General features: G+C 37.2%; 1 protein-coding gene across 1 annotated transcript in view; it reads left to right on the top strand.

Annotated features, from left to right (window-relative positions):
* The window catches only part of SVEP1 (sushi, von Willebrand factor type A, EGF and pentraxin domain containing 1), a 183517-nt gene that overhangs the window by 102478 nt on the left and 64978 nt on the right, over window positions 1-16061 (top strand). The window contains 8 exon segments of the mRNA XM_032636134.1: window positions 785-946; window positions 6113-6274; window positions 6966-7057; window positions 8109-8205; window positions 9796-9909; window positions 11158-11271; window positions 12074-12275; window positions 15114-15271. Coding sequence (XP_032492025.1) covers window positions 785-946; window positions 6113-6274; window positions 6966-7057; window positions 8109-8205; window positions 9796-9909; window positions 11158-11271; window positions 12074-12275; window positions 15114-15271 — 1101 coding nt within the window.

Consider the following 16061-nt stretch of genomic DNA (forward strand, 5'->3'; position numbering starts at 1 on the left):
CACACCTAAAAGAAGGAATTGCAGAATTGTTCCTCCTTGCCTATTGTTGCCAATGCAGGTGTGGGTACTTCGTGACACGTAAACTTGAGAGCAGCGCTAGGTGATTGCAAATGCACTAAAAATGTTAGCAGCGCTGAAAATGAGAGTCATCCGGAGGAGAAGGGCAGGAGGAAAGGACAGTGCACTGGGAATTGGGGAACCTGGTCCTAAGCCCGCTCTACTACAAAACCATTGCTATGAGTTTGGGAAAGTTGCTTAATTAACCTCTCTGGGCCTGATGCTAAGACTACTTTTACTTCCTCTCTGCCAACCCTCAAATGAAATGGTGTCTGCAGGCAGGAGGAGGTAAGAGGGCCAGTTCTTATTTAGAGGGAAAAAAGGTGCCAGCATAGTCATGAGACTCTAGCTCATTCGGGGGTTTTCAGTCACTCAAGGGAACAGTGTATAAGCTGAGAACTTGTACAAAAACAAGCTTCCCCGTAACAGTTTGATCTTATGAGTGTGCCTTTCTGAGGTGCAGATTTCTAACTTCACCCAAAAACTCTTTGTCGACATTTTCTATGTGTCAAACACCGTGCTACATCATAATACAAGTAACTGGAAATGAGCCTAAGACTTAATATACGGAAGTACGGGGAGTCTAAAATATGACATGTATGCTTGGAGTTCTTCGTGACCCTCATTCTATCCTGAGTAAATTAAAATGGAAAATCCTATTGTACACAGTGCTAATTTTGTATAGCTGATGTCATCGTTATTAACCACGTTACATTTTTCGTTTTAGCTCAGTGTAAACAAGGCACCTACTCATCAAATGGGCTTGAGACCTGCGAATCTTGTCCACTGGGCAGCTATCAGCCAGCGTTTGGTTCCCGGGGATGCCTCGTATGTCCAGAAAATACTTCAACAGTGAAGAGAGGAGCCGTGGACATTTCTGCTTGTGGAGGTTAAGTCTTAGACATCACTTTTTTTTCAAGCCTCCTAGGTTCTACGCATGGAGGAGTGGAATCTTTTTAGCAAAACCATATGTCTACTGCATGCAAAGAATGTAAATAACCGTCTCTTCATAGAGAGTTTCCTTCTATTTGGCCAGTCAATACTTAAATGTAAACACCCATAATATAAACACCGTGCTGGTACCGTTAGGAACACACAAGAAGCACAAGACTTGGTCCCAGCCCTCAACATTTGTAACCATGTGGCCACATGATATGATAGAAATACATCTCAACTAGGAACTTAGATTCCTTGGGTATAAAATGAGGTCTTGGCTAACATTCCTTGAAACTCTAAAAATACAACCTCTGAATTGTAACGTTCATTCCCTACAGTTTGAAGATCTTCATGAGTGATTATCCACTCTGGCTGCATACTAGAATCATTGCACATTTACATCAGTATTTTTAAAATACTGAAACCCAGTCTCTGCCCCCCCAGATATTCTGATTTAAGTTTTCTGGTTTTCTTCTGAAGTTCCCCCAGGTGATTCTAAAGTATGACTAATTTTGGTTCTCAAATGTCACCATGGAGGGTTTGTTAAAACATAGATTGCTGGGCCCCAGCCCCAGAGTTTTTAATTCAGCAGGTCAGGTGTGGGGCCTGAGAATTTGCATTTCTAACTAGTTCTCAAGTGATGCTGATTCTGGTTGGTCCAGGGACCACACATTGAGAACAACTGGTTTAAATAGAAATATAAAGATTAGAGTTCTATTTTTCAAATAGTTCTAACATCCCTACCAAGTACAGTTTTCCAGCAGTGAAAAAACTGGAAGCCATAAACAAAAGCAAAAGGTGAAAACTTAGAATGACAGTGAAACTAGGTCTGACAGTCAAGGTCAGCCTATTGCCAGAAACTCCCATAAACTGCAATGACTTTGCAATTGCAGTGGAACTTTGCAAAAAATAAAAATTTGTTGGCCTCTCTCTGCTACATCACTGGGAACAGAACAAGCATGCCTGGCTAAAAGATGACTTTTTAAAAAATTGTGAGTCCTCCCCATTCTTTATACCCTTACTGAAAAACCTAAGGTCTATGGCAATCTGAAAGTTTAAACTCTTCCCTTACTGAGTGATGTTTTTAAGAAGCCAGTCTGCTGGTTCCCCATTCCCTCAAGCCACACACACACACATCCCATCCTCATTGCACCCCAATCATACATACATCTGCATCCACTTAGAGGCTGAGAGTCCCAGAAAACAGATGCTTTGAGTGTGGTGGTAGGGAGGGGATGGGGGCGTGTCCAGCATTGCATCCTGGGAGTCCTCATAACTTAAGTGCTACAGGAAATACATGCTGTGAGTTATAGGTTTTATATGCTCCATCGGGTTGACTCTGAGAATTTCACAGTAGATGAAAGCCTCTTAGACCAGAGGAATTGGGAGGGCAGTGTTCACCAACCTAATGTTTCACTGATGAGAAGAGAATTTGACTAGGACCTATTTGAAACTCAGAAACCATGTGTGTTGTGTAATACCAGCTGTGGATTTTTTTTTTTTAATTAAAAGTCAAAGAAAACCTCACATTATGGTTGAAAGAGATCTGCCAAAGACCATTATTTTGTCAGTATACAAGCTAACTATGGAAGAAAGTCTGCAGGAAAAAATCCCCTCTCTCTGTCTGTCTCCCTCTCTCCCTCCCTCCCTCTCTCCTTCCTTCCTTCCAACCACAAAAGCAACTAGATTTTTACAATGAAACAAGTTCATAGTTGACAAAATTTTTCCTTTAACTTTCCAAATAAGCCTTGAGGTTTTTTAATAGCAAATTACTGCAATTAAGTAATTATAATTCCCAGGAAATCTCTAAACTTCTGGTAACTGTTCCATTTCTCCTAATATTTCTAGCATATGTTTAACCACAGTCTACTTCTCCTGAGTAGGAACTGGTAATATTTGGTAATGACACTTTCCCTTGCGGTGCTGGATAAACACCATTTTACTTTTACTTTAAATTTAAATGTGTGTGAGTTCTAAAACAGTCCCTTATATATTTTCCTTAGTTTTCAGCCAACCCCTTTTCTGTCACTCTCTCCCCCTCCCCTTCTTTCTTTCTCTCCTTCTCCTCTTTTCTCTTTCTGTACTGATTTATGTTTTATGGGCATGTTGTACAGTTTATCTTATTTTTTGCTGACATATCACTTTTTGCCTCCTTTGGCCTGTTGAACTGAAAATATCATTAATAAATACAGCAGTTATCTTTAAGTATATTACTATGTTAGCATAATGTAACATTCTTTATACATTTCACCGATTGTCACTTATTAGGATACTAAATAGTCTTGGTTACAAAAGAGCCTGAAATTTTCCATTTTTTAAAAATGATTTTTATCAAAATAATTAATCCCACAAATGAGTTTTTGGTGACGGTGTTGTTTCCAATAGAAGGAAAGATTATTTGTGGTACAGGATGATAACACTTCTTAGCCCAACCCTGTAGGATGAAGTTAAAAGGAGGCTCAGAATAAGAGGCTTTGACTTTTGGCTTTGTCACAGGAAACCAATGGCTCCAAGGCTGTATTTATTCCTTTATACTATCAGGGGACAGACATGTGAGGTTACATTTTTCCCTGGTCATTTCAGTGCTTTATTTTTAATTCTATTTTGATATCACTTTTGGCATATTTGAATACTTTTTTCCTCTTTCTCTACAGTAGAAGAGGTGAGAAGAGTTTTGTTCCATTTGTCTTGATTTAGAAACCACAGTTTCTCTGGCCAAGGTTCAAAATGAAACTTTCTCACATCTTTTCTTATGACATTAGTCCATTAGGAACTGTGTCATGTGTGTATGCATGTGTATTTAATACTGTACTGTGTACTAGATAGTGCTATTATTATGTATATACATTCATATATGTGTGTGTATGTGTGTGTGTATATATATTTTTATATATATGTACTGCATATATAAATTATATATTAAATGCTGATTATTCACTCTTGGAAAGTATATTTGTGATGACAACTGTCTGCCCTTGGAATGTAATTTAAACTAATTTCCACATGAAAGTTTATTTTACACTTTCTAGGTCAAAAAGCAAAGTACAGACATCACAACACCATGTTTGCTATTTTGAGATGCTAATTGGCTTATTTTTAATCTTAAGATTTTATTATTATTATATCTTAGTATAATTTTTGACAATTATAGTATAATTATGTGCTACAACTGACAGTATAATTCTGTCAGTTTTTAGGGGCACAGTCTTTTTTTCTTTTTAAGATTTCTTTTTCTTCTTTTTAAGATTTTACTGAAAAAAGTTATATGGAAAAAAAACAGTTTAATTCATTATAGCATCTTGGGTTTAAGTGGCAGCATTTATATTTCTAGCATATCATGCACACTCATAGATATCCTCTCAAACAGAAAATGTATACTTTTATCAGTGGAAGATTTATGCTTCCAATTGACTAATTAGCTATTTGGAAGGTACCTTTTCCAAATAGACAATCATTTTTGGAAACTTGGGAATCAGAAAACCCATTTTAAACTCCTATAGGTTTATAATATGTTTGTGCAAAGCCCTCTCTACATCTAGTAACAGAGTAGATTATTTTATTCTTGGTGAAACAAAGATACTTGTAGTTTAAAGCTCTTCTTGAATATAGCAAATGTAGCCGCCAGAAATTTTTTTTTCTAAATATGCATTAATATCTATGTTATCTTCTGCCATCTCTTGATTCGACTCCCTACGTTTTGTCAGTTGGGTACGTAAAAGAGCTCTTTTACAAGAGATTTGCCTGGCTCTTTTTGCTTAAGAAGTTTGATCAAAGCGTCTTGAGATTATGACAGATGTGTTGTCATTTACTTAATGTTTATTGTCATACTAATAAAAAAGAGATGCCATCACTTGAAGTATCATGCTCCCTTGAGCCTCAAGTGTATCTCTAAATTTTTCAACCATATTGGTAATTATTTCTGCTATACTAATTTTTATTATCAAGAATCCAAAACCTAAATGATAAGTACGCTGATATCCTGAGTAGCTGTTTCCCTGTGTCCTGTCTTCTATACTTAATTTTATGCAGACAAGTCTTAATAGTTTTAGTAGTTTTCTCAGTTTATAATGGTTTTAGGGCTCACCCAAATGACTCCAGTTCACACACTCCACCTGAATTTGTCTATGGATCACCGTCTAAAACCCCAACCCAAGGATTTAATCATGGGTACTCTACCCCACTATCCTTCTGCCAAATGTAACCAAAATTTATGTTTGGGGCTGTTTTCTTATATTCCACCAAATCTTGGCAAGAGAATTTCCAATTTGGTTAAAAGATAATATTCAACTGCATGTTGTTTACGAAAAGCATGTCTAACCCAAAATGACATTAAAAGTTTTAAAAATAAAAGACCCCCAATAAATAATAGACAACTCTACAGGGGAAATAAAAATTTCTGGTAAACGTAAAAAGCGCAACTTCATTTATCATCAAAATGCAAATTAAAATAACAGCGTGATTCCATTTTTACCTTCAAGTAGGAAAAAATTAAATAATCATTTTGAAGGCTGAGCATGCAGTGAGAAGGGTGATTTCATACGCTGCCAATGGGACTGTAAATTGCATTATTTAAACATTTGGGCATGACATATTTCTGGCTTTAAATTGTCATATCTTTAGCTCTAACTACTCAACTACTCAAAGTCAAGTATTATCCCAAGGAAATAATCAGAGCTATATTAAAAAATTTATAGAGAAAATTTCATGTCAGCATTATTTATAATAGCAAACTAGTAGAAACAAGCTAAGTGTTCAATAGGAGAGGAAATGTGAGATCGATTATGGTCTGCCAATGAGTTTTCATTTGTTAAACAGTTTTCATTTGTTAAACACCATGTTACTTAATGATTTGGGGAATGATTTGCTTATGATATAAAGTTAAGTGGAAAAATCATAACACAATATTATATGGCCAATTCTGATTTTTCCTGAGTTGCTGTGTGTTGTTAAAGATGGGAAGGAAACAACAATACATTTATCTAGGTGATAAAATGGTCTGGGTATTAAGTACGTGCAAGGGAAAATATTAGCAATGCGACAGCTTTCTTATAACCAAAGCTTCTTTTAGAGGTAGGGTATACTACTATGAAGCACAAATGATTTGTTCTTACTTTTGCAGTGCCTTGTCCAGTAGGAGAGTTCTCTCGTTCTGGGTTAATGCCCTGTTATCCATGTCCTCGAGACTACTACCAACCCAATCCAGGGAAGTCCTTCTGCTTATCTTGTCCCTTTTATGGAACTACAACCATCACTGGTGCCAGATCCATCACAGATTGTTCCAGTAAGATGATATACTTCATTTCTCATGTAACCCTGTGTTGGAGACTTTTGTTTATCTCTGCGGTAGCTTCAATTCTGAATATTACTATTTTCAGTGCCTTTGGGTGTCTGGATGTGTTAAACTATCCTTTTGAAGGTCTTTTTGATGACAGTGACTCAGAGATTCTTATTTTGGGAGTGTCGAACTTGATAAATTCCAAATTTCTAAAAGTCTAGAATTTAATGACATAATTCAGTCCATCTCTGTGCTCTCTTTATATTACTGAAACAAAATATATGTGGCTTTGCCCACTCTGAGAATCAGAATCTTGACTATGGTATTTAAATAGAGTCTGCTCCTAGAGAACAGACTTGTGGTTGCCAAGGGGGAGGGGCTTTTGGAGGAGGGGTGGAGTGGGAGGCTGGGATTAACAGATGTAAGCTGTTATATATAGAATGGATAAACAAGGCCCTACTGTATAGCACAGGGAACTATATTCAATATCCTATGATAAACCATAATGGAAAAGAATTTTTAAAAAGAATGTATGTATTTGTATAACTGAATCACTTTGCTGTACAGCAGAAATTAGCAGTAAAACAACTATACTTCAGTTTTTAAAAAAGAAAAAAAAAATAAACAGAGTCTATTTATTGGTAATATCTACTACACACAAATATGTTTTTCACTTGTTTTCCCATAATTTTATTAGGTTTTAGTTCAACTTTCTCAGCAGCAGAGGAAAGTATAGTGCCCGTTGCTTCTCCTGGACATATCAAAAAGAAGTATGAAGTCAGCAGTCAGGCAAGTCCATTTTATATTCATAAAATTTTCTCTAATGGAATTCTTGGAAAACAATTTGTCATTATACATGTCCCACAGAGGAAAACTACCAGAGTTGAAACTTCACCTGATCAAGACTCATGAATATTATCAATGAATAATTACATTTGCTTATGACTTATGAAATGAACTTTCCAAAAATGCAGCATTAGAAGTTCTAAGTACCAGAAATGGGAATTTTTCCCAGCGATGTCTGGCACAGAGAATTGTAGATGTGGGGAGTCTTTTGATTTGCTAATAATTAACATGTACCATGTACCATGAGCATAACCCATCATTTGAGTAAGGGCGTTTGGATTAACCAAAGGCCTTTTCCGATTAGCAGGAAGAGTTACTCAACTTTCATGAAAGTTATGTAAATTTTTTGCCAGCAAAAATAAAAATCATTTATTGGAGTAAGTTGTGGGTTTTTTAAAAAATAAGAAACATAACTCATAAAACTTTTCCATTTATTTTTTTGAAGACTAGTTAAGAATAATTATTTTGGGTGATTCAGCCATTACTCTGAATGCACCTTGCCCAATGTCATAATAAATTCCTTGGCTTTAAGTATTTTTAAGGAGGATAATGAAGTTATATTTCTTATTTTAACTTCCTACATCCAAACATACTCACTTATAACGGCTTCATAAGTCATGTTTGAAACTGCGTGTAATGGACACAGACATATTAGAATCCACTGGCTTACTTTTAAAAATGATGCACAGATACCACTTGCACAGATTCCTGATTTAGCTGGTCTGGGTTGGGGCCTGTCCTTAGTATACTTTTCAAAATGCCTTAAATGGAGCCAGCATTTAGCAACACTGCCTGGGTTTATCAGAACATCACTCAAGAATAATATATAGCATTTGTGCCCATATATGGCAGGTCCCAGCGTTATGCAGGCAGCCGTCCAGCTGGACTCACCTGGAAACCGAAACCTGATGTAAACCTTCTAGCTCCCTACTCAGAATTGCTTTGAAACAAATAGTGTTTTGTCTCTGATAAATTTCTTTTCTGCCACTGGTAGGTTTTCCATGAATGTTTCTTAAACCCCTGCCACAATGGTGGAACCTGCCAACAACTTGGGCGTGGTTATGTGTGTCTCTGTCCAACTGGATATACAGGTAACACAGAGGAATGCAAATTTTCATGTGTTTTTCATACAGTATCATTGTGGCTTGCAGTATCAAACTTTGAAACATTAAAAATAAACGCCATAAGATACATTAGACTGTATAATTGCACAAAAGTTTGGTTGAACAAGACAAACCAATAAGTGAAAAAAGCATACGTATCTTACGAATGACAGTTTTCTTTGCACGTTTTGGGGGAAGAATAAAGAATCATCTTCTCTATGAAAAGTCACATCATAACTCACGATTTAAATTGGGATACGGTTCCAGAGGCCGTGTCCAAGGTTGCATTCTAACACAAATTAAGTGCATGACACGCAACATAGAACAGATTGTCCAGCATAAACATTTTTAAACAAACTCCAGTTTCTCTCATTTGCTTCACATGAATGGAAGTTCTCATGAATGGCCATGATTTGTTGCTTTCTTTCTTTCTGGAAGCTGTGCTTAGAAAAACAGCGTGGCTTTGAACTTGATTATGTAGGAATTATGCAAGAATTATGTTTTCTTGCAGTTTGGTTCAAATTCCAGCTCAGTCCAGAAATATAATTTTTGAGGAGAAATGAACTATATCTTAAAAATTGCAGTTTATTTAAAATAATTTCCTGTTTTCTTCCAGAAATGCAGTTTTTACATTTTTTTTCGAGTTTTATGCCGCCAACATGAAGTGTTTTTAATGAGAAAGTGGTATTTAAATAATTCACCACAAGATAAGCAAAAGAGAAGTTGGAAAACAAAATACAGAATGTTGTCATTCCACTTATTTCAACATGTGCATATGTGCACGTGTGTGTGTTTCAATTCCTATAAAAATTTTTGTCCCAACATTCCACAAGAAATAATGAACTTGTCCTAGAATTTTATAAATGAGAGGTGGTTGAGAAAAGCATAATATAGGACAATGATTCTCAAATTTTGACGTGCATCAGAATCATCTGGAGGACTTCTTAAAACACAGATTGCTGGAGCCCAATCCCAGAATTTCTGATTCAGTAGGTCTAGGGAAGTTGTGAGAATTTGCATTTCTGTCACATTCCCAGGGGATTACTGATATTGTTGGTCCGGGGACCACACTTTGAGACCCCCTGGTGCAGAAGAACCTGGGTTTCGGCAGAGCTAGCCCATAGAAAGCCTGTGTGCACCCTATGGGAAGATGCACCCCATTCTAGGATACCTGACATATGAGCTGAGATCTGGCAGGATTTAGTCCCGCCACCCCTCCTCCGCCAAGTGGCCTTGGTAGCAAGTATATATGACTGTATTTTTCACTTTGGAATTAAACTAATTCCTGGCTCTATTTTATGCTTCCAGATTTCCCTTTTTCCCCCTCTACTTCTAACTTAGGATCTTTTGCTATCTTTTATGTATCCTTATAAGGATATCTTAAAGCTGTTTAGAGAGAGGTAAATACTTCATTAAATACTTAACTAGATGGTAGCTCTTAACAAATATTGCCCTTTCCTTCACCACCACCACTCCACATAAATTCAGATTATTGGGATAATTATCTTTAAATGATCATGGTTCTGTTTCTGTTAATCCGCTCTTTGATTGACCTTCAGTGTCTGGTTTGCATTTTAGGCTTAAAATGTGAAACAGACATTGATGAATGCAGCTCACTGCCATGCTACAACAATGGAATTTGTAAAGACCAAGTTGGGGAGTTCATTTGTGAATGCCCATCTGGTTACACAGGTAAGGGGAAAGTTTCTCGTTCTTAGAATATTAACCCTGGAATCCTTAAAATAATGAGTTACCACCTCACACCTGTTAGGATGACTATTACCAAAAGATAAATGTCCATCGACGGAGGAATGGATAAAGAAGATGTGTGTGTGGGGGTGTGTACACACACACACACACACACACACACACACACACACACACACACACACACACACACAAAATGGAATATTACTCAGCCATGAAAAAGAATGAAGTAATGTTATTTGCAGCGACATGGATAGACCTAGAGATTATTGTACTAAGTGAAGTGAGTCAGAAAGAGAAAGACAGATATCATAGGATATTGCTTATATGTGGGATCTAAAAAATATGGCACAAATGAACCTATTTACAAAACAGAAATAGAGTCACAGATGTAGAAAACAAACGGTTACCAAAAGGAAAAGGAGGGGGAGGGATAAATTGGGAGATTGGGATTGACATATAAACACTACTATATTTAAAATAAATAACTAATAAGGACCTACTGTATAGCACAGGGAACTCTACTCAATACTCTGTAATGACGTATATGGGAATAGAATCTAAAAAGAGTGGATATATGTATAACTGATTCACTTTGCTGTACAGTAGAAACTTACACAACATTGTAAATCAACTATACTCCAATAAAAATTAATTAAAAATTAAGAGAGATAAGAGATAACAGTGCTGGCAAGGACATGGAGAAAAGGGGACCATTGTGAACTGTTGGTGGGAATGTAAATTGGTGCAGCCATTATGGAAAACAGCATGGAGGTTCCTCAAAAAATTAAAAATAGAATTACCATACAATCCAGCAATCCCTCATCTGGGTATGCATCCAAAGGAAATGAAATCACTATCTCAAAGAGATATCTGTATTTTCACGTTCATTGCAACGTTATTCACAATAGCCAACGGCCAAGATATGGAAACAAGCTAAGTATAAATCAAGGGATGAATGGATAAAGAAAATGTGAGATAGGTAGGTAGGTAGGTAGATACATACATACATACATACATATAGATAGATAGATAGATATCATATATATAACATATATTGGAATATTATTCAGCAAATACTTGTATTTGACAAAGAGCAAAATTTTTCACAAACATGTTAGCCGTGGTTTCCAATCGTTTTGCCTATTACGCTTGAACAACTTGCTGGAAAACCGATTAGTCTTAAATTCCTTTCAGTTTTCTCCAGCTCAAATATTCTGTGATTCTTTGCAGGTCAACTCTGTGAAGAAAACATAAATGAGTGTAGCTCCAGTCCTTGTTCAAATAAAGGAACTTGCGTTGATGGCTTAGCTGGTTATCACTGCACGTGTGTGAAAGGATACATGGGTAAGATGTTTCCATTCTTCCTAGTTGTCACAGAGTTCTGTAAAGCCCCAGAAATCATTACATTTACGAACATTACATATATATATATGTAATATTATATAAGTTAATATTAATTTTCTGATTTTACAAGTGTGCTGTGATTTCATAAGAGAGAGTCCTTATTTTTGAGGAAATTCACACTGAAGTATTTAGGGGTAAAAGGGCATCATTTCTACAATTTACTCTAAAACAGTTCAGAAAACTAATATGTTCCTGTACATGTGTGTGTATATATATATGTGTATATAGAGACAGAAAGAGAGAAAGAAGACATGAGTTGATATGCTAAGACAAGCACTCAAGAAGGAACTGGAGTTAAATTATATAAAATCATATTGTGAATGGATGCTATATAATAGAGTTAAAATATCTGTCTATCTACACTTAACTGATAAAGAAGAAGTCCAAAACAGAAAATGATCAGTGAAGGAAAGAGGCAAGGTCAAAGAAACAGAGGAACGTTTTGAACTAAATTTGCTAGTTCCATTTTTTAACATTGTCTCAATTAGATATTCATTGCTAATGTTCGTTTCAGAAAGAGGTAAGATTGAAAGAGCAGATTTTCAAAAACACAGTCCTAAAATGATGTAGAAAAGCCAGAGCTTGTTGAAGAATGGCTGTGAAACCAGTTTGGTAGGCCAGTGGCTCTGCAGCCTCCATTCCCGTCCTTTAGAAGCAGCATGCCCTAAGGAGTCAGCACCTTGATCCCAGTTTTCCCAAGGGGTTAACATGCGGGCTCCTTCTCGTCCTCATCCATCCCCAGGCCTACACTGTGAAACGGAAGTCAATGAATGCCAGTCAAGCCCATGCTTAAATAATGCAGTCTGTGAAGATCAGCTTGGGGGCTTCTTGTGCAAGTGCCCGCCTGGATTTTTGGGCAACCGGTGTGAAATCAACATGGATGAGTGTTTCAGCCAACCGTGCAAAAATGGAGCTACCTGCAAGGACGGTGCCAATAGCTTCAGGTAAAAGACTAAGTCTGGCTCCTTTCACTATTTTTATTATCTTAACTGTTCAGCCATTCTGCAGTCTTTCCAGAGTATTACTTTGAATTCCAAGTCAGCCCTTCCCAAATCCTAGCCCAAGGATAAGCTATGGTAGCTTCAGCCTACCACCTGATGTTCTGATTTCCTAAGTCTTGGGTAAAGTCTATAGTTTTAAAATAGACAACCTGTATGTTTTAAGTTCCCCGGTGATTCTGATGCACAGCCAGACTTGGAAACCACTGTTCTATACTTGGGAAGTCATAAAAGATGAAGGGAAGCACATTTATTCAGAAGCAAATGCAGAGACACTGTATAACACCCAGTTTTAAATGTTTTATATTTTAGCTGGAGGTTTCCCACTAGCTAAAATAGGAATTGTGCAATTCTACTGTCACAGCGCCATTCTACATTCTGTAACCATGGTTTTCAGACTTTTTTTTTTAGTTTAGTAACCCTTGTTTCAGGAGAAATCTGAGTGTAAACAAATAAAACAATAAAAGCTAAGCTTTTGGGGTTGAAAATAGTAGTGTTTGTGGGGAGAAAGACTTTGTCTTCCTGAGGCAGCTCTTAGGGTGCCAGTAGAAAACAGTTTGAAAACCAACACTTTTTTTTTTTATTACTATCAAGTCTGCCCTATTCCATCCCCTTCCTCTTGCAGGATCTGTGGCTTCTGCAGTGCAAAAGACAGACTGGTCTTGCTTGCAAAATTTTAGGAAACTTTATTGCCCTCAACAAGCAACTGGTTCTGTAAGTTTTCAAAAGTTAAAAGCAAAAAAAAAAACAAAGAATTCTACCCCAGTTGCAACATTTCCCAGTACTTTTCCGGTTCAGCCCCCTTCCATTACCGTCCCCTAACAGAGCTAGGATACTATCTGGAAGAAATAGGAAGCCAGTTCTCCCAGTGAGACTTTCACTCTTAATATGGAAATGAGGTCTTAGCAGGGTAGCATCATCTTTTCGTGGGCTTTTTTATATCTTCTGGCATACAGCCCCTAACCATAGGCAACGAGAATTTCCAAATGAACAGCAAGAGTTCCAAACTCTCCCCAGGGTCCAAAACAATTGATGAATACCAAATTTGTCTAAATCCTAACTAGAGGAAAGGTGAAGGTAAACCCTCCTAATTCAAAAGGAATGTTAGTTGCCACCAAAGTGAATCTGTTTCATAGACAAAGATATTGAACTGCCATAATGATATCACACATGTACATGTAAAGATGAGTGAAATTCCAGCCAAAATAGATTTACCCTCAACTACACAGAACTCCATAAAGATGCACGCCAATTCCAACGGAGATTTTCTTTTAAACCCCCAAATACCATTTATTCATATTATTGCCAATATCAAAGAGGTCCCCGTATAAACATGCTGGTTAACAATATTCACTACATTTATTGGGCAGTTCCTTTTTAATTAAAAATATTTCAGACATACAGAAAATTACAAAGAATAACAAAAGTCATGCACTCATCACAGTAATTATCAAACCTTAGCCTTCTGCCATATTTGGTTTATATCTTTCGTGTTTAAAAAATCAAATTCTAAAGATAGATTTGGAGTCCCTCCAAATATGCATACATACACACACACACACATGCACAACACCCACACATATTTCTCTTCTTCCCCAATAGTAATCACTGTCCTGAAGTTGGTTTATATCTTTCTCATTCAGACTTTATGTTTTACTATGTATATGACTTCATAAACAGCATATAGTGTAGTTTGACATGTTACGTTAAGTGGTATATTATATGTATATATATCCCTTTGTATTTTGGGTTTTGTTTTTTCACTCAATACTATGTATTTTCAAGACTGATACATTTGGCTCTAGTCTGCTCATTTCAACTGCTGACTAGTATTCCACTGAACGATTTACCATGGTTTATTTTCCCATTCGCTTCTCCATGATGCTGTTGTGAACATTTGTTATATGTGTCCTTGTGCACCTGGGCAGTAATCTCCTAGAGTTCGTACTAGAAATGGACATACAGGGCTCTGGGAGTGCAAACTCTCCACTTCCCTTGACATTGCCAAGTGGTAGTTGTACTCACTGAGATTTCCCATTTCATGACACCTTTGTCAACATTTGACATCATTAGATGTGTTCTCCATTCTGAGGGGTTTAAAGCGTTTGTTGCATACCACAGAGACTCTATGGCATATTGATTAAGAATAAGCCACTAGACTGAGATCAAAGTCCTCCTCCAGCACTTAGTAAAAAGAGGACTCAGGCAAATTAACCTCTCTGAGCCACGGTTTACTCATCTGTAAAGTACCTCATTGTTATAGAGAGTGGATTAACATATGTGAATTTTTGTTTTTTCTAGCACTTCTGTGGGGAGAGAAATTCCCAATGTATGAATAATACTTCACCTTGACCAGAACTGCTTTATACTCTATTTTTGCTACTACAATATCTCAAATATATGTTGTCTTAAATAGATTTCTTTGAATGAAATAAAAAAAGTAACAGTTAAAGCACTGTTTTAGTGGGGAAAATATGTTTCAGCATTTCAGGGTTTTTTTAAAAATTCAATCTAGTTAAACTGAAAAAAAAGAAAAAAAAAAAGGATTCACCGATTTTTCCCACCTCCCACCCCCCTGTCTCTGGCTTATGTTCTATAAGCTTGGAGTGTGTGTGTGTGTGTGTGTGTGTGTGTGTGTGTACACATATATTTAGATTCCACATATAAGAGAGATCATAATAGCACTTCAGCTTTTCAGAGTCTTTTGAGACAGTGTTGTCATTGGAGACTGCTTCTAATGCCCTTTCTGCAGCTATTCTGTTACAATAGTTTGTTTTCTTTCAGGTGCCAGTGTGCAGTGGGCTTCACAGGGCCACACTGTGATTTGAACATCAACGAATGTCAGTCTAACCCCTGTAGAAATCAGGCCACCTGTGTGGATGAATTAAACTCATACAGTTGTAAATGTCAGCCAGGATTTTCAGGCAGCAGGTGTGAAACAGGTATATATGAACTTAATGTTATTAATAACGATACTAACCATAATGATATAATAACAGTGTCAATTTTTACCTGCACTGAGCACCACCTATATACCAAAAACTATGCGAAGCATTTTGTACCCATTCTTCACAGCCACCCACTAGACTGGTTCATGTTATCTCCAGTAGCACAGGAGGCTGAAGCTTAGAGATGTAAGGGAGAAATGGAGGACATCTAATTTAGCAGAACTCTGCATGTTTAGAAAGGATGCTTTGAAAGGTCACTTGATTTAGAAGGTCAGAATCCATGGGTATGTTTGGGAGTCAATGCTAAACTGCTTTCTCAGAGAACTGGAGTCTTCTAGCTGTAGGACTTTTGTTCTGTTGAGTGGGATATGCAGGACTGGGGCTCATAAAATGGAGAGGAGCCAGAGCCCTGAGCAGGGCTGGAGAGTTGCCCTTGCAGTGACCCGCTCCTTCTCTCCTGCAGTATCAATCGCTCCCCACATGTGCTTAGAGTCTCTCATCTTTAATGACTCCCCAACCCCACCTGTCCTTCCAACCGTTCCCTGTTTCTCAGCTTCCTTTCACTGCTGAGTGCGTTTCCTGTCTTAGATACTCACGGATGATTTTATTTAAAAGAATTTGTTAGGGACTGGCTGTCCAGTGGTTAAGACTTCGTCCTCCAATGCAGGGGGTGTGGGTTCGACCCCTGGTTGGGGAGCTAAGATCCCACATGCCTGGTGGCCAAAACAAAACAGAAACAACATTGTAACAGATTCAATAAAGGCTTTAGAAATGGTCCACATTT

This window comes from Phocoena sinus, chromosome 6 (assembly GCF_008692025.1).
Source record: "Phocoena sinus isolate mPhoSin1 chromosome 6, mPhoSin1.pri, whole genome shotgun sequence".
NCBI classification, from domain to species: domain Eukaryota; kingdom Metazoa; phylum Chordata; class Mammalia; order Artiodactyla; family Phocoenidae; genus Phocoena; species Phocoena sinus.